The 26,888-nt window shown below is 50.0% G+C and overlaps 1 protein-coding gene across 3 annotated transcripts in view; it reads right to left on the bottom strand.

The window, feature by feature from the left end:
* The window catches only part of STRN3 (striatin 3), a 900,588-nt gene that overhangs the window by 76,753 nt on the left and 796,947 nt on the right, over positions 1-26,888 (bottom strand). For all 3 annotated transcript variants that reach the window (XM_085627373.1, XM_085627372.1, XM_085627371.1), the window contains 2 exons: positions 19,731-19,838; positions 5,275-5,361 (listed from right to left, as the gene is read on the bottom strand). In XM_085627373.1, the coding sequence (XP_085483499.1) occupies positions 5,275-5,361; positions 19,731-19,838 (195 nt within the window). The remainder of the gene's footprint in view (positions 1-5,274; positions 5,362-19,730; positions 19,839-26,888) is intronic.

Below are 26,888 nucleotides of genomic sequence, written 5' to 3' on the forward strand. Positions count from 1 at the left end.
CAGTTGGCTACCTTATGGTCAGGGTAAAGACAATCGATACATTATTCATGAGGGTCCTCAGAAAAAAAGCCTTAACTTCCCACAAGAGGAACAGGGACGGAAAAGAGACTTCTTCATGATGAGAAAAACTCAAACCAGACCAAAGACTGAGCAGAGCTCAGGGAGACTCCCTTCACACGACGTGCGGTAGAAAATCAGAGGGCCTGAGTCTCTGAGGAGAAGGTTCTAGAGGGTGCTTACGCCTGATTGGCTAGAGTTTGGACTATAAAACGACAGGGATATGTCAGTAAAGTGATTCTTTTTTCTCAATGCTTTCCTATGTGTCAATGCTATCCTATGGTATTTTCACTATATGTTATTTTGAAATATATATAAAGTTTATTTGGATATGTATATGCTCTTATGTGGTTTATGTATGTATATATACACATGACACTTATTGCTTTTTATATACCGTGGGACTCCCACTTCGACGACAGGGAGTATTCAAGCATGTGAATCTATGAAAGACACCCCAATACTGGAGAAATGTTAGTTAAAGATTCCATCCTGCCTGCTCTGCAAACTGACTTCTAGAGATAGGGACTCCCTTACAGGGCCATAATTGTGGCGCACCAGTGGTCAGTGTCTTGCATGGCTCTGCGCTTCTGGTATGGAAAGTTGTGTCAAAACTGACGTAAGCGTGCAGGGGTGGCGTCTAAGTAGCCACCGCAATGTCATTCCAGCGACCACGACGCTGATGACGGACGCGGAGTCGACCGATGCACCTACTGACGTGCAGAGTTACTGCTAAGAGAAAAAATTCTCTGGATCTTGTCTGATGCCTGGGGGTAATTCAAAGGTAAGTGTGACAAAGTGCCTTCTTTCTTGCATGGTATGCCCTCACTTTTTGCTGAATCGCTGAATGTACTTTGACTGAGTGTACCCTGGACTCCTGCCAATCAGGTGCCCAAGGCCTATGTTCCTTCCCTAAAAACCTCAAACCCAAATTGGCAAACCCTGACCACATGTCAGCCCCTGGTAAATGGTACCTTAGGTACCCAGGGCCTTGTGACCAGGGAAGGCCTCTAAGGGCTGCAGCACTCATTGTGCCACCCTTAGAGGCCCTGTACCCTAACACACACACACACACTGCCCTGGCAGGCTGAGTGTCTGGGTACAAGACAAAACAAAGTGTCGACATGGCACACATCCCTGTGTGCCATGCCCAACACCTACACTGCCCTGGCATACATCAGTCACCCCTCTAGCTGGGTGCCCTATGCCAGTGGTGTGGGCACAGGAGCATGAGCCCTGTGCCCCTACAGTACCCAGGTCCATTCCTGGGCACTGTAAGTGCAGTGCTGCCATTTAAGAGCACATGGTGCTGAGAGCTCGTCAAACACGAACTCCACAGCACCATAATGGCAACACTGAAGACTGAGAAGTTTGGTATCAAACTTCTCAGCACATTAAACCAGCACTGATGCCAGTGTGGGATTTAATGTACAAATAACCACAGAGGGCATCTTAGCCCCCTGAAACCTAACCTACAATCCAGGTCTGGTCTGAGAGACTGCCTAGGCTGCCACACAGCAGACATGTTGCTGGACCCCTGGGTAGGAGAGCCCCTGCTCTCCTGGGTGTGCAACAATGCACATCCTGGGCGAGGTGCTAGGTCTCCTCCCCCAGGATGGACAGGGGGAAGCTTCAAAGGCATGCCGCCTCTGTGAGCTTCCTCAGGCCACGTGCTGCCCCCACTCTGGCGGGAAGCCTGGCCGGAAACCCCAAATAAGGACAGGGGATGTGTCAGCCTGCCAACCCCAGCCCGCAGGTGGGGGAGGCGAGGTGTAAAACATCTCCGGGCGCTCGCCATCTTGAAGATGGGAGGCCCTGCCCAATCAGGACTAGGCTACTGCCCCCCTCAAAACAGGAGAGTGGCAGAATATGGGGTGTACCCACCCCAGGACAGGGACCCATTGGTCCCTGCCCTTTACCTACATGTAACACCCCTAAATCTTGTATTTAGGGGCACCCTGAACCTTCCTTCCCCAGATTCCAGATTCCAAAATACAAAGAAGAGCAAGAAGAAGGCAGACCTGCCGTGCAGCCGCTAAGAAGAGGAAGACACCAACTGCTTTGGTCCCAGCCCTACCGGCCTGTCGACCCTCGAACCTCCTCCTGCTACAACCCGGCACCTCTTGTGGCTAGCAACCTCAAAAACCCCGGAGGACCTGGCTACCTTTTGGCTCTAAGCACCTGGGACTCCCATGAGCAGAGGCTCTGCTCAAAATCAGCATCTAATCCCTGGCATCAGCCCGGAACCGCGAACCCTGCACACTCTGCAACCGCCAAGCCTGGCCTGTCCCTGAGTGAACAAAGACCACAAGGACGACCCCCGGCGACTGTGACCCCGAGTCCGGCACCCAATGACTTCCCTCGATGCTCCTGACGCCTGCAGCCTCAGAACCAGGTACCCCCCCCAACCGCAATCAACAGAGGGTAAGATTTCCCGACACCAAAAGGCACCCCTGCACCTGGCGGCCCCATGTGCCCAACTCCTGGGTACCTACCTATCCTCCAACTACCCAACTTACCTCTCGAAGTGGTGGCGGCACCTGAAGAATCTTCGTCCCCGAGCTTGCAGTCTTTTTCCAAATCTGAGCTTTCCCATTGAAATCAATTGAGCGCCCGAAGGCTCAAAAGCACCCTGCACCCAGCCGCCCGAGTGGCCCTGACAGTGCAACCTCTGCACCTATCTACCGCCCCATTTGCCCTGAGCAAGTGACCAGGAGCATAGCTCCCACAGCTGAGTGGCCTGCTAGTCAGCAGCCACCAACCAAGGCCCCCCTGCCTCCCGTAGGATAACATTGGGTCTAACTCACTCTGCACCCGGCTGCCCCTGCGCCGCTGAGGGTGTAACAACTGTACCTACCTGACCCTGGGAGACCCCTGAGTCAGTGCCAGGAACCTCAACTCTGCCAGTAGAGTATTTACCCAAAAGCCGATAACTCACTTTTCTTCCATAGGGTAACACTGACTGGTTTCTTCTGAAATTTCTTCTAAATGTGGAGTTTCTAAAACTTAAAATAGTCACCAAAAATCCCCCAAGTAACGAAAACACTCACCTGCTATTAGGAGAGATCCCAGTGCTGGATCTTGGTGCCCAGAACGGACCCCGAAAAATATTCACAACCATACTTACCAGTAACCCAATTTTCTTCCATAGGAAAACTGTTTTGCTGTGAAATTTCTTCCAAGTGTCGATTTTTGCAAACTTCAAATATTCTTTAAAAATCGTACAAACTGTGAAAACGTAATTACTTACCTGTTTTAGATAGAGGTCCCAGTACTGAGTCTAGGTACCCAGTACTGGATTACAAAAGTAACGAGAACATACCATTCCTGCAACTTGAATTTTCTTCCATAGGGAATCATTGACTGTTTCCTATTAAATTTCTTGTGTCAACTTTTAAAATAGCAAAATATTGCCTAAAAATCATAACTGTAACTAAGTCGACTTTTATCACTTGTTTCTAAGAACTGTCCCAGGACTGAATCTAGGATCCAGTCCTGGAATCACAAATGTAATCCTGAAAGTAATCTATTGCAAATAACTTAAAACTTCCATTGAACTCAATGCATTATTGTGTTTAAAATTGTGTTGCCTATTGCAACAACTTGTAACTTTCTACAAAAGCCAATTGCATATTGCAAAAGTATTTACCTAAAGCATCTCATTCTGAGAAAGTATATTTTAATACCTATTGTTGGTTCTAAAATAAAACAGACATATATTTTTTATATAAACCATTGGCCTAGAGTTGAGTTATTGAGTGTGTGAAACAATTTTGCTGACTGAGTGTGTACAACAAATGTTTTACACTGTCCTCTGATACTGCCTTACTGCTCGACCAAGCTACCACTTTAGAGAGTAAGGTTATATCCAACGTTAGCCTCTGACAAACCTCTGCGGACTGTGGACTCTGTACACACTGTACCTATTTGGGAACAGTATATACAGAGCCACTTTCTCACAGTAAGCAATCTATAACTGTCTCTTTCAGATATAAGGGAATTGCCAGTATTCCAACCCTATTATAGTATGAACCCTGGCATATTGAGAGAGGCTATTATCAGATCTCTTACATAATAAGTGTTGCAATAATTTGTTGCCACACTATCTGGCACCAAAGAGACAAGTGGATTTTTTTTTTTACATGACAAGCAGATGTATGAAGAAACCTGTCCCATGGACAATTAGATATTTGATAAAACTCCACACCCCTGAATGTTCAGTAGAAATTTGAGCTATGTCAGCATTTAGTGAAAGGAGGAGACTTCAGCACTTTCATCTCATTGGCTGAAGTTTAGGTTGTTTCAAATGAGGTAGATGTGCTACTAAACAATCACCGCTGTTGAAGCATGACAATTCCAACACAGTTTACTGCATCTTGAAGTTACCTGGGATTCCCAGCCTGACTATGGGGAATGATTCAACCACGTGAATATGCGAAAGACCCAATGCTGAAGAAAAATAAATCTATTCGGTTGTGTGTTGCGCAATTCTATGAACTCTGAAGTCCTGCTATCTGCTGTTTGCTCCTGCCATTACAAACAAGTTTCAATCTTTCTGTTATGAAAGCATTCTAGGCAGTGCTTAATTTGTGTAAAAGTAAAAGTGCCAGGGCCCTCCCAACTGCAGCTTGCACCACCCACTGCCCCTGCCAGCGCTGACAATGACAGTGCCAACACAACTACTAACCATCACACTCCTACAATTGTGACAATTCCTACAATTCCAGGTCCCCAAAGATATAAAAATGGCTTGGGAGGCAGGTATTCATTTTGTATGAATATTGACTCAATAAACAACTGTTGCTAGACTGATCTCTAAATTAAACAGGCCGTGCCACCATGTGGCAGACTGTGCCGGTATTGCCAATTAAGTGCCGGTGCTGAGAACCAGAAACCAGTCTCTCAAATTAAGCACTTGTTCTAAGGTCTTCACTGAAGCCAAAAGTAGAAACTGAGTTTTAAAAGAAGCGTGCTAATCTAATTCCCCTCTGGATTTGGGTGAATTAAATTAAAATGTCTATTTTAATTTAGCAGGGACATTAGTACCAGCATATCTATTTGAGCTGTGGAGTACACCCCATTACAGCTGTAACTTTCTGTTCAATCCAACTTTCTTTTCCTAGGTGAGAAAGGGGAAAGGCAAGGAAAAGGAACAAGCTATGACAGTACACAAGTGCTAAGGGATGAGAATTATAACAATAATATAGTTTGACTTACTTCCTGACATCAAGTAGATTCCATTAGGGTCAACGGCTAGGCTTGTCACAGAATCCAAGTGAGCAACCATAGAATGTATCATTTTACCTGGGAACAAATGTAAACAAAAGTTGTGACATACATACAAATGCAAGAAACAAAATCTGTATGTTAAAATTTCTCGTCATTTTATCGATTGGACCACCCAAAAAATTCCAAGACTATACCATGGCCTTCTTGGTAATTGCATGGTGAATGGAAATCAGTCTATCAATTAAAACAACTGCAGTGTGTCCTCTAGCATGCAATTACTGCATATCAAACAGTTGCAGCTTGCCGAAATGAATACTGGAAAAGAACCTGAGCCAACTGTACAGGGAAAGCATCGTCAATGTAAAGATTATATTTTTGGATTAGGAGTATTAAAAACTTAAAGAATGGTACCCGTAACAATGGTTTTGCTGCTTGATACACTTCTACATTCACGCTGGGCAGTGTTCAGCAATAAAGTGGCCGAGTATGTGTTTAAAAGATGAAACTCTTTTGGCAGAGCTACATGAATCCTGATGACGTTGGCTATGAGCCCCAAAACTCGCCCTCTAATTACATTTTTAATTTTTTTCCCCTCTCCTCCCACTTCCTTTCCTGTGGAGGTGGGTGGGTCACAAGTTAACCTCAAGCTGCAAAATCAATGTTACAGTTAACAGGTTTATTTTTCAGCCTGAATCATCGTCTGGAATCAGATGTTGTGCATACATTTTCTAGCAGTATTTCCTACCTACACTTCTTTTTGGGAGTCACTATCCTGCAATGTTTTGTAAAGGTATGCGTGGATGATCATGTGACAGTTCCATACACACGTCCATTTATGATGCATTAGCAATAAAATAAAAAAAGGTTTTGTATGTAGTACATGGCTGTCATGTTGTCTGTACGAACTAAGACAGCTTTGCCAGCTAGTTATGTTTGAAAGGCTTTGAGAGCTAGAAAGATTAAAAGCAGCTATAAATGATTGATGTGGAGCAGCTTTTGCCTTTGGCTCCATAGGCCTTGCACTGCGTGGTGCTGAAGATGGGCTCCCCTGCCAGTGAGGGATGCGTCCGCTGTTAGCACTGTCTGTGGAACCGGGTCTGTAAAGGGCTACCACTTTGATAAATTTAGTGTGTTCCACCACTGCAGAGAGTGGCGAGTACGGCCGGTTACCAATACTAGATTGGTTATCAGAACCTGTGATTGGTTCCACTGACTCGCTAACCTTTCTTGAAGGGGACGTATGTGGAGCCTGGCAGGGGGAACTATCATAATGCAAGATGCCATCATTCCTAGTAGTTGCATATATAACCGAGCTGGAAGCCAGTGATTGGATTGAAACTAGATAACTAGATTCTGAATGTTGTGAATGCTGGCTGCGTTGGGAAAAGCCAAAGCCTTTTGCGTATTTGGAGTGGCTCCTAGATAGCTTTGAGAAGTCGCAGGTTGGAGATGTGATTTTAGCACATTGACTGTGAACCCCAGTCGATGTAGTAACAGAATTGTTCTGTGGGTGTGCTGGAGACATTTTGGATATGTGCTGGCTTTGATGACCCAGTCGTCCAAGTAAGGGAAGACATGGATGTGTTGCCTTCTTAGGTGAGCAGCGACTACCGCCAGACACTTTGTGAAGACCCTGGGGGCAGTGGTGACTCCGAACCGGAGTACCTTGAACTGGTAATGTTGACCCGCTATAACAAATCTGAGAAATTTGCGATGAACAGGATGGATCGGAATATGGAAGTACGCGTCCTTTAAGTCGAGTATCGACAGAAAGTCACCCAGTTGCAGAAGTGGTAGTACTTGCTAATGTGTTACCATATGAAAATGTTCCGACTGTATGTAACGGTTTGAGAGAACCGTTCTTTTTTGGTATTAGGAAGTAAAAGGAGTACACTCCCGACCTGTGTTGTTGTGATGGTACGAGCTCTATAGCCCCTTTTATAAGGAGAGACTGAACCTCTTGTTTTAGGAGGTGTAAGTGATCTGGAGAGAGTTGTGTGATCTTGGGGGAATGTTTGGAGGATTGTTGGTGAACTCCAGGCAGTAACCAGGATGGATAATTTCCAGTACCCACTTGTCTGAAATCCGAAAGATGTCCTCCGACAGGTGTTAAATGGTCAAGGGCGGGGGGGGGGGGGTGGGGGGGGGGGGGGATGTGTACTGAAGTCACTGTTTTGTGTTAGAAGGGGAGGGGCGTGTGTTTGAGCCTCTGCCTTTGCCGTTGTTGCCTCTATACCCCCCTCCCCCCTGAAGTAACCCCTAGATGGAGAGGGTTGGGTATTACCCTTGTACTAGGTGGTGGTAGTCTCTGAGGAAGTATTTTTAGAACCTTCGCAGTAGAAAGTGCGCCTAAAGGAACCACATGCTTGTGTCAATTGAAAGGCTCCCATGGATTTGGCCACTTCAGTATCTTTTTTCATTTTTTCCAGTGAGGAATCTACGACCAGGCCAAAGAGGTGTTCTTTGTTGAAGGGTATGTTCAGGATGGTAGTCTGGACCTCAGGTTTAAAACCAGATATGCATAGCCAGGCGTGCGTTCTTAAAAGGACGCTGGCGTTTATAGCTCCAGCTGCAGTGTCTGCAGCATCTGGGGAGCATCTGATAGCATTATTGGAAATTAGCTGTCCCTTCCGTACTAATTCTTGCGCCTTAGCTTTGTGTTCATCGGGCAGATATTGAAGCAACTGCTCCATCTCTTCCCAATGCGCCCTGTTGTATCTTGCAAGCAGCGCTTGCGTGTTAGAGATGAGCCAGAAGTTTGCTGCCTGAGATGCTACCCTTTTCCCCAAGGCGTCAATAAGCTTGGATTCTTTATTGGGGGTGGAGCATCAACTGTAGTTTGGTTATCTGCCCTATTTAATGCATTAGACACCACTAGGGAGTCCAATGGTAATTGTTCCTTTATGCACAGTGAGTCAGATGGTGCTGGCTTATACTTTTTATCCACCCTAGGGGTAAGGATACTGGCCCTGACTGGGTCATTAAATATGCCATCAACATGCCTGATCATACCTTTGAGCATGGGGAGTGTGAGAGATGACTTCTGTGTGCTGCTAAGGGTTTCAAAAAGGAAATCCTCTTCATGGGATTCTTTGTGTAGCTGTACTTCGTGGTAGTTGGTTGCTCTACCTAGTAGTTCAATGTAACCTACACTGTCGTCCGGTGGAGAGGGTTTGGTAGGGTACAGATCAGGATCATTCCCTATGGGCGAATTGGTGTTGGAGTCATCCCAGGGGTCTGTAGGTAGTGGCTGATCACCTTTATCCCCATCACCATTCCCATACCCATGATTATCATGTGTATGTGGTGAGGGTTCAGGTGAAATTGGCAAAGGTTGAATAGGAGGAGAAGGAGGCAACGGTAAGGGGTAGAGGAGGAGGGAAAGGTTTAGTCCTGACAAGTCTCCTTTTTAAAGGAATGTGGTATTCCTCTTCTGGTGCAGTTTTGTGTTTCAAAGCTACTTTGGTGGTAATATGTCCAGTTTTTGGATTAATATGGAGCACTTTCTGTTTCGGGTCTGGTTTGTCGAGCGGAGGGTCGAAAAGGTACTTTTTTGGCAGATCAAGTTGTTTCGGCGCCGAATGTTTCGGTGCCGGTGGTTTAGCCGTTGGCGTTTTCGGATCCGAAGTGTGTTTCGGTGTCAAAGGGGGTGGGTTGGAACTGGGTTTTTGCTTTGATCCCGAAGGATTCGGCTCGGTGCCCGATTTGGCATGAGGGTTTTCAGAGCCGGAAGTCTTTTTTGTATGCTTTGGTGCCGAGCCGGAGGGCAGGGCATCAGAAACATGGTCCCAGTCCCGAACAGGGCCCGAGGGCGTGTATTGGACCGAAGCAGCCTTCTTAGGTTGAGGTGGATCTTGGAGCAAGGTAGGATCTGTACTCACAGTACTTTGCCCTTGCGGGAAGTTTCGTCCTGGTCGGAGCCGTATTCTGATATGGAGATTTGTTTTTGTTCCCCCTCAGCTCCAACGGCGTCCTCGACCTCTTTGTTCTCCGAAGAGGTCCAGAATGGAGCTTGCGTGTTGGCTCTGCATGTCGCGACGTCAAGCCAGACGGTTGCGAAGTGTCTTCTTGGAGCGGAATGCCTTGCACGCATCACAGTCCTGCTTTGTGCTCGGGAGACAAGCACAGGTTATACACTTCGCGTGAGTCGGTGCGTGGAAATTTCGCGCGGCATCGAGGGCAGAATTTAAATGGAGTCCGTTCCATCTACTACAAGGCGGACCGACGCGGGTAGGCCCGACGGCCTTCCACGAGCTTCCCAATCAAAGAAGTTTTAATAGATAAGAGGCGCAGAGAATGGAAACTTGTATCGAAAACAATACAGTTTAGGGTGAGTGTCTTGCGCACAGAGGAAACCCGGAGAACGGTGTCGAACCAGAGCGCAGCAATTCACGTCTGAACCCGATGGTGGAAAAACACAATCTAACAATGGAGTCGATGCCCATGCGCACTACCACCAAAAGGAGGAATCATCTACCTCGTGACTGTAAAAGACTTTCGAACAAAAACAAACCGCAAACATCCGGACGCAACACTAGATGGCAGGAGTATGCAAAGCATGTGATCTACAGCTCACATGCCTCGAACAAATTATTCCTGTTGGAACCAATTATTTTAACTTTAAAGAACAAGTTACATACCTTCGGTAACGATACATCTGTAAGAGACATAGCTTAGTTATAGATTCCTTACCTTTAGAATTACCCCCAGGCGTCAGATTGGATCCGGAGAATTTTTCATCTGCAGTCCCCCTGCGCGTCGAAAGGTGGCGTCGGTCGGCTCGCGTTCGTCATTGGCATCGTGGTCGCCGGGATGATGTCGCGGTAGCTACTTAGATGCCGTCCTTGTTCGCTGACGTCAGTTCTTTACACGACATTCCACGCCAGAAGCGCAGAGAAATGCAAGACACTGACCACTGGTGCACAAAACTAGGGCCCTAAAATGGATTCCCTGACCCTATTAGTCAGTTTGCAGAATAGGGAGAATGGGTGGGGTGGGAAGGAATCTATAACTAATCTAGATCTCTTACAGTTATATTGTTACCGAAGGTAAGTAACTTGTTCATCTGAAAGAGACAGTTATAAATTCCTTATCTTTAGAATAGATACCCCAGCAATACCAACCCTGGAGGTAGGTCAGCGAACCAAGTTCACACCAGAAAGTCCTTGAGAACAGGACGGCCATAGAAGCAGCCTTTCCAGACCTGGCTGTCCAAGCAGTAGTGTTTTGTGAACGTGTGCAGAGATGCCCATGTCGCTGCCTGACAGATGTCATTGAGGGGGACTTCCCGTCCCAAAGCAGTGGTAGCTGCTGTTGCCCTGGTGGAATGGGTGCGCAGTGCCACTGGAGGCTCCTTCTTTGCCAAAGAGTAGCAAGCTTTGATACACAAAACAACCCACCTGGATTTGGTCCGTTTGTGCTTGCCCCGATCTTTTTTGGCACCCTTGTAGCCAACAAAGAGCTGGTCATTACACCCGGTATTGCTTGGTGCGATCCAAATAAAAGGAAAGCGCACGTTTTGGATCCTGACGGAGGGGTCTCTCTTTCTCCTTAGAAGGATGCTGAGGCAGAAAGAAGGTGGGTAAAGTGATGGTCTGACCAATGTGGAAAGAAGTAACCACTTTAGGAAGAAAGGAAGGTCTGGTTCTGAGGACACCTTTTCCGGATAAACAACCAGAAAAGGAGGCTTTAAAGAAAGCTTGTGGCTCACTCACCCTGCGAGTAGAGCTGATGGCAAACAGAAAAGCAGTCTTTAGAGTGAGAAACCTGAGAAGACAGTTATGAAGCGGCTCAAAGGGAGTGCACATAAGGTAAGTAAGAATCAAGTTCAAATCTCACTGAGGTATTACGAAGGGAACAGAAGGAAAAAGATGAGTAATGCCCTTGAGGAAGCAATTTACAACAGGGGACTTGAAAAGAGAAGGCTGATCAGGAAGCTTAAGAAAGACGGAAATGGCTAAGAGATAGGCCTTAAGAGTGCTCAGAGCAGGGCCCTGCTGGGCCAAAGAAAGAAGGAACAAGAGAAACTTCAGAAAGAGGGGCAGAAAGGGGATCCACAGCCTTTGCTTTGCACCATGCCATAAATTTGTACCATCTGCTGTGACAGAAGATCCTCTCGAAGAGGCAGTCGAATCTGAGGATCTATGGCCATGTGTAACAGCTCGGGATACCAGACTCCTCGTGACCATTCCGGAGCCACAAGGATGACTTGGGTCCGGTCGCGATTGATCTTCAGCACTCTGGGCAGAAGTGGTGAAGGCGGAAAGGCGTATAGAAGACCGCAACTCCACTCGCGATGAAAAGCGTCGCCTAGAGAGTGCTGCCTTGGAAATTCCAACATGCAGAACTGTTGACGCTGCACGTTCTCTTTGGTGGCAAATAGATCTAACCAAGGCTCTCCCCACTGCTGAAAGAGACCTTGCGCCACCTCTGAGTGAAGACGCCATTCATGATCCATCATGCACCTGCGGCTGAGTTGGTCTGCCATGGCGTTCAGTGAACCTGCCAGGTGTTAAACCGCCGGGAATATGCCCTGATGTTCCAGCCATGTCCAGAGGCGGAGGGCCTCTTGACAAAGGGTTCGCGACCCCACCCTGCCCTGTTTGTTGCAGTACCACATGACAGAGGTGTTGTCCATGAACACCTTCACTATTCTTCCCCGGACAGAGGGAAGGAATGCTTTGAGTGACAGAAGAATCGCTCGGAGCTCCAGTATGTTGATGTGGAGCTCGGACTCCGCCGGAGACCAGAGGCCCCTGATCTCCGCATCTCCCATGTGGCCACCCCACCCTAGAAGTGATGCATCCATCATCACCGTGTACTCAGGTTGGGGAAGGGAGAGGGATCGGCGGTTGACCCAATCCTGGTTCGTTAGCCACCACTGCAATAGACGTGCAGTGCCCTCCGAGATCTGAACGCAATCAGACGGATTCCCCTGATGCTGTGCCCACTGGAACTTCAGGTCCCACTGCAGAACCTGCATATGCCACCTGGCATGATCCATCAGCAGGATGCAGTAGGCCATGAGGCCTAGCAGCCTCAGGGCCATTCTGACCAAAACCCAGGATAGAGGCTGAAAGATCGGAATCGTAGTCCAAATATCCCGGACTCGCTGCTCAGGAGGATAAGCCCGAAACTGATTCGTGTCCAGAAACGCTCAGATGAAAAGGAGCTTCTGAGAGGGAATCAGGTGTAACTTTAGCACTTTTATGGTGAACCCCAGCGAATGCAGGATGTCCGCCGTAGTCTGGAGGTGGGAGATGACTGCCTGCGGCAAGCCCGCCTTCAGCAGCCAGTCGTTGAGATAGGGGAAGACTGGAACCCCTGATCTGCGCAGATGAGCTGCGACCACCGCTATCACTTTCGTGAACATCCGAGGGGCGCTGGTAAGACCAAAGGGGAGCACAGTAAACAAAGTGATCGTGGCCTACTATGAACCGCCATTAAAGCCGGCACGACGGGGATGTGAAAATAAGCGGCCATCAAGTCAAACACTACCATCAAGTCTCCAGGGTCGAGGGCAGACAGCACTTGAGCTAGCATCAACATTTTGACCTTCTCATTTTGGAGGAAGCGGTTGACGTTCCTGAGATCCAAGATAGCACGCAGGCCTTTGTCCTTCTTGGGTACCAGAAAGTAATGGGAATAGCAACCATGACTTATTTCTGGGGTAGGAACTCGCTCGACGGCTCCCTTGGCCAAGAGAGCCGGAACTTCCTGTTGGAGAAGAGCCAGATGATCCTCCGACATTCAATTCAATTCAATTCAAATAGACTTTATTCGGATTTCAAAAACCATCCATAAAAGCACAAAATAAATTTTAAAAATACACATATGATACTACAATTTTGGGCCACAACTTATCATTTACAAATATAATTTATAAAAACAGCAATGAGAACTCAAATGACCTTTATACTGTACAATGCATAAAACCACCTTAGATACAATATATAGCAGTGTATAGAAAAGGATAAATATGGGTATTATGAAAACAAGACAAATGCGTTATAACACATTAGGTTAGTGCAAATCATGTTTTAAAGTGCAAAGTGCGTATCTTGGTATAAAATTAATCAATTCTCAAGGACCTGCGTGAGCATACAATAGCATTAAGAAAATTGCTAACTCTAAAAATTAATTCATCAGATCCCAACATTAGAAAATGTCTATAAGCATGATTGAGGTCGGTCAAATCATGTTTTCTACAGTAGGGGATTAAATAGTGCCTTGTAAACTTCATGTAAAAACCACAGCCAAAAATAAAGTGTAACATACTCTGGGTTCCACCATGGTCACAGGGGCAATTTAATTTTTCCGGATTTTTAATGTAACCCAATGGAAAGCAGATAAGATTAATAATACTCCGGTCCCTAAATCTGAAAAGTAAGGTCCTCTTCCATCTGCCCAGTTTTTTACGTAAATAGGGCTGTGGTAACATCGAGAATTCAAGGGAGGATTCCTGGATTTGTAAATAATTGATAGTAGATTGTTTCACAGAATCTACTCTTTCCCTCTCTTTATGGAAATGCTGATAGAGTGCCCTTCTCACTAAATTTTTGTGGGAGCCATCGATCTGGTCAGGGTATGTAAAGAGATGACCATAGTTAACACTCATGAGGCTCTTTTCTACCGCATTAATCCAGGGAATTAAGTTGACATTCTCGCAATTCAGACAGTCCATAATAATCTCGCGGGACAAGGAAGCTGCCGGGTTTTTCCAGACCCTTAACCAAAACAGTGCGGGTCTGGCTCTTATAAAATCCTCAACATAATGTAGTTTTAATTCATTATGGCATACAGTGGTTGGTGCACTAATGACTCCCCCCAAAATTTTCCGGCAAAATCTGTTCTCTTCTCTCTGTAGTTCTGAACAGTTCGAAAACCCCCAGACTTCAGCCCCGTATGTGCCAGTTGGGAGGCATCCGACATAAGATGGTACTGAGGTGGCATGGAGGAAGGGATAGTTTCGAAGGGGAGGGAGTAGCCCCTTCGGACAATCTGTAAAACCCACCTGTCCGATGTGGGTGAAGTGATGGCAAATCCTGCCGCCTACTGGCGATTGGTGGCCCTGAAAGGTCAGACTACGAGGCTGCTGCAGAGGGGGCTTTGGTGGACTGGCCCGCTCGCTGGCTCCCAGACCCACGGCGGGGGTTGCCACATCCCCGGCCGAGCAAGGGCTGAACAGCTTGCTCCGGCCTGTGGCTCTGGGCAGAATGTGGCGGGGCACCCCTTCCGTATCCACGAAAGGAGCGAAGAGCAGACTGCGCAATGCGGGTGGTAGAGAGGCCCAAGGACTTGGCTGTAGCCCGAGAGTCCTTAAAGCGCTCAAGCGCATTGTCTGCCTTGTCGCCGAACAGGCGACGGCCATCATAAGGCATGTCCATAAGGGTTGCTTGGACATCTTCTGAAAAACCAGCTGACCTCAGCAAGGCATAGCATCGAAGGGCTACAGATGTTGAAATTGTCCTGCCTAGCGAGTCAACGGTGTCCAGTCCACAGCGAATGGTAAACTTGGCTGCGTCTCTCCCCACTGCAACTGCACGGGAGAGTACGACCCGGGCCTCCTCCGGGCACTGGGACAGCACCTGCGCCACCGTATCCCACACGGAGTGGGTGTAACGGCCCAACAGACATGGGGTGTTCACCGACCACAGTCCGAAGCTGCAGGAAGAAAACATCTTCCCAAGGTGGTCCAGCTTTTTGGATTCCCTATCAGGTGGTGCGTAAGGCAATGTGCCTTTGGACTTGGAGGCTTGGACCACCAAGCTCTCAGGGGAGGGGTGTTGGGAGAGGAAAGAGGGGTTGCCCAGAGCTGGTTGGTGGCGTCTGACGATCATCCTATCTACGGGTGCCCCCGTGTTGGGCCTGGACCAGGTGACCGAAAGGAGGTCACAGAGGGCTTAATTGAACTGCAGTAGGGGCTCCGAAGAGCTTGCAGCCGGTTGAAGCACTTCTGTCAGGAGGTTAGTACTGACCGCCACCATAGGTTGCTCGAGATTGAGAGCCTTGGCCGCCCTACGCAACACCACTGTGAAGATACTCCCTCCACCGTAGCCATGGTAGGAAGAGACAACATGCCAAGGTCTGGGGAAGTAGCCAGTCTACTGGCATCCCCCAACTCCTCTCGACAGTCCGGGTCATAGTCTAACTGGTCCGTTAAAGGGTCTCCAGACCCCTCCCAGTCCTCCTCACCCTTCTCTGGTTTCCAATCTGGCGCAAAAGAACCAGGGTGGAACAAGGGCACAAAAGTACCCGTTGGCGCCGGAACCGGCGTTGGTCTGGCTCCGTATCCACGTCGGGGTGGAGGCCGAGGTCGACGCGGGCTGGGGACACAACCGACTGCGGACGTGGTGCTGGTAGAATAGGAGCCGGGGGAGGTGTGGTTAGGTCGACCGGCACCGATCTGGATCTGGGCCTGGATTCAAGGGGGCCCTGCGGTGCCGAAGCCGCTGAAGGCCCAGGGCCCAGCTGAGTCAGTGAGGCCCGAAGGTGCGCCGGCGGAGTCGGGCTGCCCGAAGACGGCATGCATCGCTTTGTAGACACTCTGAAGCTGGGCAGGGGTCGCACCAGGTCTCAGGAAGGGAGGGAAACGCTAGTGGACCCAGCAGGCTCCGTAAGCTTAGCCGCCGGAGGGGCACCACCAGCATCCCTGGTTGTGTCGGCGGACGGATGGGGAGAAGTCGAAGAGCGATGATGCTTCTTTGACTTCTTCTGCTTTAACTTACCTGAGGAGTGTGAAGATTTAGAACAGGACTGGTGGTGATGGTGGCTCTGCGACCGGTCCCTCGACCTCTCACATGACCAGGACCTCTAGCGGAGTGGACTGCCAGGCCTCGAGAGGCTTTCGAGACCGCTCCCGCAAAGACTTCAGATTCATGGTCCGGCAGTCAGGACACGGCTTGGAGTAGTGGTCAGGTTCCAAACAGAACAGGCACACCCGGTGCAGGTCAGTCACTGACATCAAACGTCGGCAGGAACCACAAGCCTTGAAACCGGGCATCCCTGACGTGCACCAGTAGTCGGAGACTCAAAAACGGCATCGACAAAGGTCGGGCAAAAAGTGACTGGAGGTACCGCTTTCTCCAGATCTGCGCTGGCTAGCGCGGAAAAAGAAAGAACTGACGTCAGCGCACAAGGGCAGCATCTAAGTAGCTACTGCAACGTCATCCCAGCACCCACTACACCAACGACTAACACAGAGCCGACTGACGCCACCTTTCGACACAGGGGTACTGCTGGTGAAAAATTCTCCGGATCCAGTCTGACGCCTGGGGTTAATTCTAAAGGTAAGGAATCTATAACTAATTGTCTCTTTTAGATAAAAATATTACAATTCTTTTTAATATATTGTTTAATTGGCTGCTTTATCACAACAATTACATTTAATTTTATAGTAACACAGGTTCATGTACTCCATACTAGATTAGAGCATTCATTTCGAATAAAGCTTTTTTGAATACATAAGGAGGATTTCTTGTATGTTCATCCATGGAGAAAGAGGCTCTAGAACTTACTAATAAGATAATCCCGCACCTCCCCGGACTGATGGTTACCATATAAATATCATTCTCTAGCATGTCGCAGGAGGCATGTGAGAAGTAGTCCGACTGACACCCTGGTTCAAATTGGTAAATTGGCTAAGCATATTCTTGTCCTGTCCCTATAAATCCGTTCACCTGAGCGAGGATGGGTAGGCTGGTAACGAATTTGCCGCTACATGGTCTCTACCAGATAAGGCGTTATCAAAGGTAAGGAACTTGTTCATCTGATTGAGACTTCTTGCCGTAGATTCCTACCCTTAAAATAGATATCCAAGCAATAACTCTCTGAGAAGGGTCTATGAACTTAATTTAGACTAGGAAGTCCTGCAGGACCGAACAGGCAAAGTGTCCGTCCGGAAGCACCAGACTATCCAGGAAGTAGTGCCAGTAGTAATGGCAGATATCCATGACTGGAACTCCGCTTGCTAACACAGTGGTTGCAGCTTTCCCTCTGGTGAAATGAGCACGCAAACCCTCTGGGTGTTGCTTCTTGGCCAATGAGTAGCAGATCTTAATGAAGAGCACGATCCATTGGGAGATGGTTCTTTTCTGCACGGCCTTCCCTTTTTTGGCTCAGACATATCTCACGAAGAGTTGTCCGTCCACCCGGAACTGTTTTGTGCAGTCAAGGTAAAACGACAATGCTCTTTTTGGGTCCAGCAGGTGGAGTCTTTCCTCAGAGGGAGGAGGAAGAGTGTAAAAGGTAGGCAAGGTGATGGACTGTCCTACATGGAACAAGGTAACTACCTTTAGCAAAAAGGATGTTCAGATCTGAAAGGCCTCGGAAGGAGGCATATGGAGGCTGAGATGACAACGCCTGTAGCATGACCGGTCAACATGCCCAATGCAGAGCACTGCATGGCCAGGGTAAAGATAAACAAAAGAACTTGGGAAAGGTGTGCAGGCATGACGTCATGTATTTGGAACTCTGATTATACGACAAGACCTAAATATTTACTATTATATGCAGGAAGTATCTGTCGTTTTTAGTTTCTACATATACGGAGACACTCTATGAGACAAAGCATCCATATTCCAAGCAAGGACTCTCAATTTGTGAGAGAGACAATTTATTTTTCTCCGGATACACAAAGTGATCCTGAGAAGGAAAAGCACCAAGAATTAATGGAAGGTTATACTTCTGGGTGTACATACAGACCCGTGTTCCAAGTTGTGAAGAAACTAGTATTGGAATATCTGATGTACCTGAGTGGGACATTGAATAAATGATCTTTCTACTGGGGGTAAGTTATACCTAATTACACTTTCCTGAAGAAGGTGCTTGGATTTTGTCCTAACCCTGTGAAATGCGTCGACGTACTTCTTACGCGGAATTTGTGTACAAGGGACTATAGATGAAGACTGGGAAGCTGACTTTACAACGCAGGCTTAACCACGTGTGACGTTTCTACGCAAGCTGAACAGCGCTTGCCTTAACCACGCGTATGTGACCCCTCCAAATCCTCCCAGAGTCCTAGCCCATATGATTAGGGTTCAGGCTCTGGCCTGTAAGGCATGGCTTCTGTCGGCGCCAGAGTGGTTGTCCCTCCTGGGTCTGTGTCCAAGTCTGGAATCAGAATGAAGACTCTGCAGCAGTACTGGAAGCATTGGCATGGGACCAACTGGACCTTCCGCGGCGCAGGTCTGGATCCACCTGTGGATCTAAGGGGCTTGAATGGCACTGGGGCTGAAGTCGCCAGTGCGGAACTAGTAGGGGCCCCTCGCAAAACCCACGGGGACAGGCCGCTCCAATATGAGCCACAGGTCCCCACAAAACTTCTGGAGTTGAGCAGCGATTGTCCAGCAGCCGCAAACTCGGAGAAGTGTGGAGCGAACCCAAGCGCTGGTGCAACAGCAGGGACAGGCCTCGAATGTCTAGATGAAGTCGAAGACCACTTCAACTTCTTACTATTTTTCTTTTTGTGGGGCTGACCGAGTGGCCCGACGACTTGTGAGGTAACTATGATCTTGGACTCTGCGACCGATCTGGGGACCTTCATCTTGACCGAGACCGCTGCGGGGTTGCTCGTGAGTGAGACAGCGAGGAGCTTGAGGAACCACTCCCTCGTGTCCTTGGCACGCATGACATCGCAATCGGCGCAAGTCTTCGTGTTGTGGTCGCACTCCAAGAGGCAAACAAGATGCACGCCCGTCACTGACATCTGTCGATGACAGGTGCTGCAGGGCTTGAAGCCGGTCTTCCTAGTGGACATCCCTGAAACACTAGGAGAAGAACTCTCAAAAAAACCTGACACAACGCAAAGGAAAGCTCAGCTGACAGGGTAGGTCTCTGAATCTGTGCTGGCTGGCACAGAAAGAAAAGAATGGACATCCACTCTCATGCCTGGTGATAATTCTAAGGTAAGGAATCTGTATCTGAAAGTCTATCAGACACATATTTGTATTCATCAGCAGCCATAGTCATTTGAAGCTGACGATTCCGTATGATTAACAAACTATAAAGAAAGGTGCAAGTAAATGTAATGTAAGGGAATGCTTCTATAGCGCGGCTATCACCCAACGGGTATCCTGGCGCTGATCTACATGAATAATCAATTGCTTCCCCTATTCATCAGACAACTACGGGTTAGTGGTTAGTGGGGTGCCTTGAACAGTACAACTGCAGTTACTAAGGGCAAAAATAGAATAATTTTAAAAGAAAATTAAAAACATGACAAATATTGGGAGCAATAGACACATTAACTGTTAATACTTAGACCAGCTAAAATTAGACTAAGCTGAGGTAGCGGTAAATCACAAAGTAGTAATGGGACTACCATTAAAGGGTAGAATGCAGCATTCAACCAAGGCTGCTGCGCATTATGAATGTAAAGGAGAAAATGATGAATGACGTAATAGTAGGCAGACAGCAACAAATAATGTTCAAGCACTCACACTTACCCGTTTTATTGTCAAAAAATTTGATGTGTCTATCTTCGTGGGCTGTGATGGTAACAGGCAGTGTGGGGTGACTGACTACCCTGTTGATGTGACTGCTCAATTGTGTACCTGAAACAATGACACCAATTTCAAACACTAGGCAAAGGCAAACTGCAAACAGAAATTTCAGTACAAGATACTGCAAGCTTCTTAATTCAAAGTGCCCTGAAACTAAACTTTAATTACAAATAATTTGATAATTACTTACCAATCAAAAAGCAAATCTTGGCGCTTCACATTTTAATTTCTTCAAACACTCATAACTGAATACGAGTCTTAAGAGCGCTGGGGATTCTCATCACCTCCATACCTGTACCTTTCAGGTTTATTTAGAGAGTCACAGGGAAGCATTTGATGGGTGCAAGAGTGAAGAATGTGTGAAGCACATAGCTGCAATTCATGCAAGGGCAAGTACATCTGTGATAAGCTTGCATTGCTGTTCGAGCCCGACGTACCAGGCCTGTGTGTGAAGCTTCTACTGCTGATGTCCACGTGTGGTTATATGTAGCTTGCATAGCTGTTACTCTGTAGGTTTACAAGTGGAACTATCAGTGCTACCATCACGCTCTGTATGAATTTTGCGCTGCTGTTATCCTTAAATATACCGGTAAAAACGTACTTCCCTGCAAGTGACATCTATTTTCCATTTATAAAACATGAACTGCTGCCACCCATATTTGATTGTGTCTGTAATTTTGTGTTGCTGACTTCTGCTGTGTCAAAGAGAGATGGAGACATAAGCCCTAGAAGAACAAGTTACTTATCTTCGGTAACGATGTATCTGTAACAAACATTAGTTCGTTAGATTCCTCACCTTAGAATATCCCCAGGCGTCAGACTGGATCCGGAAGATTTTTCGTCAGCAATACCCCTTGCGCGTCGCTAGGCGTCGTCTGCGGCTCCGCGTCCGCCGTCGGCGTCGTGCGCCGGAATGACGTCGGAGTACTTAGACGCCGCCCTCGCGCGCTGACGTCAGTTCTTGTACATAGCTTTCCGCGCCAGGAACGCAGAGCCATGCAAAGACCGACACTGGTGCCAAAAAATAAAATCTAGGGGCCTGAAAAGGATAACCTTAACCCTAGATGTCAGTTCGCAGAACGGGGAGGATGGGTGGGTCGGTGAGGAATCTAACTAACTAATGTTTCTTACAGATACATCGTTACCGAAGGTAAGTAACTTGTTCATCTGAAAGAAACACGTTAGTTAGATTCCTCACCTTAGAATAGATACCCAAGCAATACCATCCCCGGTGGTGGGTCTGCGAACCAAGATCACACCAGAAAGTCCTGGAGGACAGAACGGCCAAAGAAGCCATCCCTCCGGACTTGGCTGTCAAGGCAATAATGCCTGGCAAACGTGTGTAACGAAGCCCGCGTCGCCGCCTGACAGATGTCCTGCAAAGGGACTCCCCGTCCCAAAGCAGTAGTAGCCGCTGTGGCCCGAGTAGAATGGGCGCGCAGCCCAACAGGAGGGTCCTTTTTTGCCAAAGAATAGCAAATTTTGATGCACAAAACGACCCACCGAGAGATGGTCCGTTTGTGCACAGCTTTCCCCTTCTTAGCGCCCACGTACCCAACAAAAAGCTGGTCGTCCACCCGGAACTGTTTTGTGCGGTCCAGATAAAAGGAGAGCGCACGTTTTGGGTCCAGACGGTGGAGCCTCTCTTCCTCTTTGGAAGGATGCGGAGGCGGAAAGAAGGTGGGCAAGGTGACAGACTGCCCAAGATGAAATGGAGTCACCACTTTCGGAAGAAAGGAAGGACGAGGCCGAAGGACAACCTTGTCCGGATGAACAGAGAGAAAAGGAGGCTTTGAAGATAAAGCCTGGAGCTCACTCACCCGTCTAGCCGAGGTGATGGCTACCAGAAAAGCAGTCTTAAGAGTCAGAAGACGAAGAGGACAATGGTGAAGAGGCTCGAAGGGAGCGCGCATTAGGAATGACAAGACCAGATTCAAGTCCCACTGAGGCATTACAAAAGGGACAGGAGGGAACGTGTGAGTAATGCCTTTTAGAAAGCGTGTAACCACAGGGGACTTGAAAAGAGAAGGCTGATCAGGAAGCCGCAAGAAGGCGGAGATGGCAGCAAGATAACCTTTCAGGGTGCCCAGGGCAGAGCCCTGCCGGGCCAGAGAAAGAAGAAAGAGGAGAACCTCAGAAAGAGGGGCGGAAAGGGGATCCACAGCCTTTGCTGTGCACCATGCCACAAATTTGTTCCACCGGCAGGCGTATACCGTCTTTGTGGAGGGACGCCTGGCTGCCAGAATGATATCACAGACTTCAGGAGGCAAGTCAAATGGCATCAACTGCCGCCGCTCAATCTCCACGCACGGAGGTGGAGGCTGGACAGGTTCGGGTGAAGGACCGTCCCCTGCTGCTGCGACAGAAGATCCTCCCGAAGGGGCAGACGTATCGGGGGATCGGTCAACATACTGAGTAGCTCGGGATACCAGTATCTTCGTGCCCAATCCGGAGCCACCAAGATGACTTGGGCCCGGTCGTGCCTGATCTTCTTCAGCACTCTGGGCAGAAGTGGTATAGGCGGAAAGGCGTACAACAGACCGCAACTCCACTCGTGACGAAAAGCGTCGCCGAGCGAGTGCCGCCTTGGAAATTCCAACGCGCAGAACTGCTGACATTGCGCGTTCTCTTCGGTGGCGAATAGATCTAACCAAGGCTCTCCCCACTGCTGAAAGAGACCTTGCGGCACTTCGGAGTTCAGACGCCATTCGTGATCCATCATGCACCGGCGGCTGAGTTCATCCGCTCTGGCGTTCAGAGAGCCCGCCAGATGTTGAACCACTAGGGTGACGCCCTGGTGTTCCAGCCACGTCCAGAGGCGCAGAGCCTCCTGACAAAGGGTCCACGACCCCACCCCGCCCTGTTTGTTGCAATACCACATGGCGGTGGTGTTGTCCGTGAACACCTGCACGACACTGCCCCTGACAGAGGGAAGGAAGGCTTTCAGTGCAAGTCGGATCGCTCTCAACTCCAACAGGTTGATGTGGAGACGAGACTCCGCCGGAGACCAGAGGCCTCTGATCTCTGCCTCTCCCATATGGCCACCCCATCCCAGGATGGACGCATCAGTCACTACGACATGCTACGGTTGGGGAAGGGAGAGGCTCCTGCCCATGACCCAATCGCGGTCCGTGAGCCACCACTGCAACTGCTGTGCAGTGCCCTCCGAGATCAAGACATGGTCGGACAGATTGCCGTGATGCTGGGCCCACTGAAACTTCAGGTCCCACTGCAGAGCTCGCATGCGCCGCCTGGCGTGATGCACTAGTAGGATGCAGGAGGCCATCAGCCCCAGAAGCCGCAACACTAGCCTGACCGAAACCCAGGATAGAGGCCGAAAGATGGGAATCAGGGCCTGTATATCCCGGACCCGCTGTTCCGGTGGATAGACCCGGAACCGCGCCGAATCGAGAACTGCTCCGATGAAGAGGAGCTTCTGAGAGGGACTCAGGTGTGACTTCGGCACGTTGATGGAAAATCCCAGCAAATGCAGGAGATCCGCCGTAGTCTGGAGGTGGGAGACGACTGCCTGGGGCGAGCCCGCCTTCAACAACCAGTGATCGAGATAGGGGAAGACTGGAACCCCTGATCTGCGCAGATGAGCTGCGACCACCGCCATCACTTTCGTGAACACCCGAGGGGCACTGGTGAGGCCGAAGGGGAGCACGGTAAACTGAAAATGCTCTTGGCCCACCGTGAACCGCAGGTAACGCCGGTGGGCCGGCAGGACGGGGATATGGAAATATGCGTCCTGCAAGTCCAACGCTACCATCCAGTCTCCGGGGTCTAGGGCAGCTAGAACCTGAGCCAAGGTTAACATCTTGAACCTTTCCTTCGGAGGAAGGCATTGACGTTCCGGAGGTCCAAGATGGGGCGTAGGCCCCCTTTGCCCTTCTTGGGAACCAGAAAGTAGTGGGAATAACAACCACGACCTACTTCTGGACTCGGAACGCGCTCGACGGCCCCCTTGGCCAAGAGGGCCGAAACTTCCTCGCGGAGAAGATTCAAATGATCCCCTGAGATACGGTGGTGCTGCGGTGGCATGGCTGGAGGGGTCGTCTCGAAGGGGAGGGAGTAGCCCCTTCGGACGATTTGCAGCACCCACCTGTCCGATGTAATGGACCGCCAGTGGAGCAGGTGATGGCGAACTCTGCCGCCCACTGGCGTGGAATGGGCCTGAAAGCTCGGACTAGGAAGGCTTTGAGGCGGATGCTGCCGGGGTGGATGTGGGCTGACCACGTCGTCCTCCAGATCCGCCACGGCGGAAACCACGTCCGCGACCGCGCGCAGGTTGGTTCTGCGGCTAGTGGCTGGGCGGACGTGAGGCGGCGCCCCTTCCTTGGCCACGAAAGGGGCGAAAAGCGGAGGTGTGCGCCCGCGGAGCCGAGAGGCCCAAGGACTTCGCCGTAGCCAGGGAGTCCTTAAAGCGGTTCAGCGCACTGTCCGCCTTCTCACCAAACAGGCGAGTGCCATCAAAGGGCATGTCCATGAGGGTGTTCTGGACATCCCCGGAAAATGACGTGGACCGCATCCAGGCGTGGCAGCGGAGCGCCACCGTGGTGGAAATCGCCCAACCCAGCGAGTCCGTGGTGTCAAGCCCACATCGTATGACGTGCCGCGCTGCATCCCTCCCATCGGCCAAAGCCTGGGTAAGACGTGTCCAGACCTCCTCCGGACACAGGGGCAGCACGTCCTCCACCGTATCCCACAGAGAATGGGAATAACGGTCCAAGAGACAGGCGGTGTTCAAAGACCGCAGGCCCAAACTAAGGGACGAGAACAGTTTCTTGCCAAACTGCTCGAGTCTCTTGGAATCCCGGTCCGGCGGAGCGGTCGGGAAGGAGGATTGGGAGGTAGAGGCCTGGATAACCAGACTCTCGGGGGTGGGGTGTTGGGACAGGAAACTGGGGTCGCCCGGAGCAGGGCGGTGGCGCCTGGCAACGTTCCTATCCACAGGAGGAACTGTGGAGGGCTTGGACCAGGTGCCCTGCAGAACGTCAGTGAGGGCCTCATTGAACGGCAGCAGAGGCTCAGTGGAGCTTGCTGCGGTTTGAAGCACCTCAGTGAGGATGTTAGTCCTCACAGCCACGGCAGGCAGCTCGAGCCCAAGGGCTGCGGCCGCCTTGCGCAGCACCACAGAAAATGCTGCACCCTCCTCCGAAGCCACAGTCGGAGGAGAAGTGAATCCAGTGTCTGGCGAGGTATCCAGACCACTGGCCTCCCCCAGTTCATCTGCCCAGTCCTGTGAAAGCTGCGACTGAACAGCCATAGGGTCCTCGAACCCCTCCCAGTCGCCCCCGTCGTCCGATTCCTGATAAACAGGAGGAATGATCGGAGCCGGACTGTAGAGATGATAGGTCTCAAGCGGCGCCGGACGCGGCGTCGGTCGACGCCGTTGCGGCGCCGGGTCCGGAATAGGGCTAAACTGGGGTTGGACGCCGTCCGGAGTCGGCACCAAAGGCGTCGGCGGCACCGGAGGTGTAGGCGTCTGCGCCGGCGGCGCCGGTGACGGCGTCGGTGGTTCATTCGCCGGCACCGGTGGAGGAGTGGTTAGGTCAACCGGTGTCGACGGGGGCCCAGGCATGGGCCCCGCGGGGACCTGCGGCGTCGAGACCGGAGTCGTCGACGGCGCCGGGGCCGAAGCCGCCGGCAGGCAAGGTCGTCCAGTCGAGTCTGCGGGGCCCGAAGGCGCGCCAGCGGGCGTCGACGGCGGGGCCAGGCTCCTCATGGCCGAGAGGAAGGCACTGACCTCCGCCGGCGTCGCGTTAGTCCCAGGGACCGGAGGGTATGGGGACGGGCGCGGCGCCTGCGGCTCCGCCGGAGCCGCGGGGGTGGAACCACCCGGACCCTCGGCCGAGTCGCGCGACCGGCGAGGGGAGTCCGAAGAGCGATGTCGCCGCTTGGACTTCTTAGAGCGTTTGGACTTACCCGACGACTTGGAGCCCGACGATCGATGGTGGCGTCGGCTAGGGCTCCGCGAGCGATCCTTGGACCTCCTCCTGGACCGGGATCGCGCACGACGCGGAGCCGAGTGGCGAAGCTCGAGAAGCTTGCGGGACCGCTCCCGCCGAGCCTTCGAAGTCAGGGCCTGGCAATCGGAGCACGACTCCGCGTCGTGGTCGGGGCCTAAACAGTAGAGGCACCGGCGGTGGTGGTCGGTCACCGACATCAGTCGATGGCAATCCTCGCAAGCCTTGAACCCAGGCATCCTACCGGCACCAGATGTCGACAGACAAGGATCAAAAGTGATCAAAAAAGATTTAGTCAAAAAAGACTAAAAGGGGTAGCTCTCCCGGATCTGCGCTTACTGGCGCGGAAAAAAGAAGAACTGACGTCAGCGCGCGAGGGCGGCGTCTAAGTACTCCGACGACGTCATTCCGGCGCACGACGCCGACGACAGACGCGGAGCCGCAGACGACGCCTAGCGACGCGCAAGGGGTATTGCTGACGAAAAATCTTCCGGATCCAGTCTGACGCCTGGGGATATTCTAAGGTGAGGAATCTAACTAACGTGTTTCTTTCAGATTGCCATAGTAAAGCTGTATGACCCTGCCGCCTTTTTCTTATTTTTGCTGCAGACATGTCCAATTCACCAAGGTAGACAGTCAGTCAGTAAATCTTTATTTCGCTGATTAAAAATCAACATCAAAAGTACAAAATACAAATACAATATACAGTGTACAGTATATTTACATTAGATCTGAGCCGACGGACATTAAATACAGGTTAAAAACGAAACTTTAAAAAGGCACTTTACAAAGGGCACATTACATTATTAATTCATCATTATTCAATCACGGGTATTCCTCAATCTTACCGACACTCTCAAGAAATTTACAATCGAGCACAAAGTGCGGGTGTCCACGGCCATTTGTAAGAAATTCAGGGCACTCTTGGCTTCACGTATTTTAGCCTCCTTTAGGATATGAACAAGAAATTTGCGACGGGGGATTTGATAAAAAGAACACAGAAGTACAAAATGAAGGGTGTCCTGCGGAGACCTATTGTCGCAGCCGCAGGCACCCTTCTGCTCAACCGTTACTGTGAAACCTGGAGGATAAGCTAAAATGTGGTGTAACAGGTTGAGCCTAAAACGGCACA

Source organism: Triturus cristatus, chromosome 9 (assembly GCF_964204655.1).
Source record: "Triturus cristatus chromosome 9, aTriCri1.1, whole genome shotgun sequence".
Classification (NCBI taxonomy): domain Eukaryota; kingdom Metazoa; phylum Chordata; class Amphibia; order Caudata; family Salamandridae; genus Triturus; species Triturus cristatus.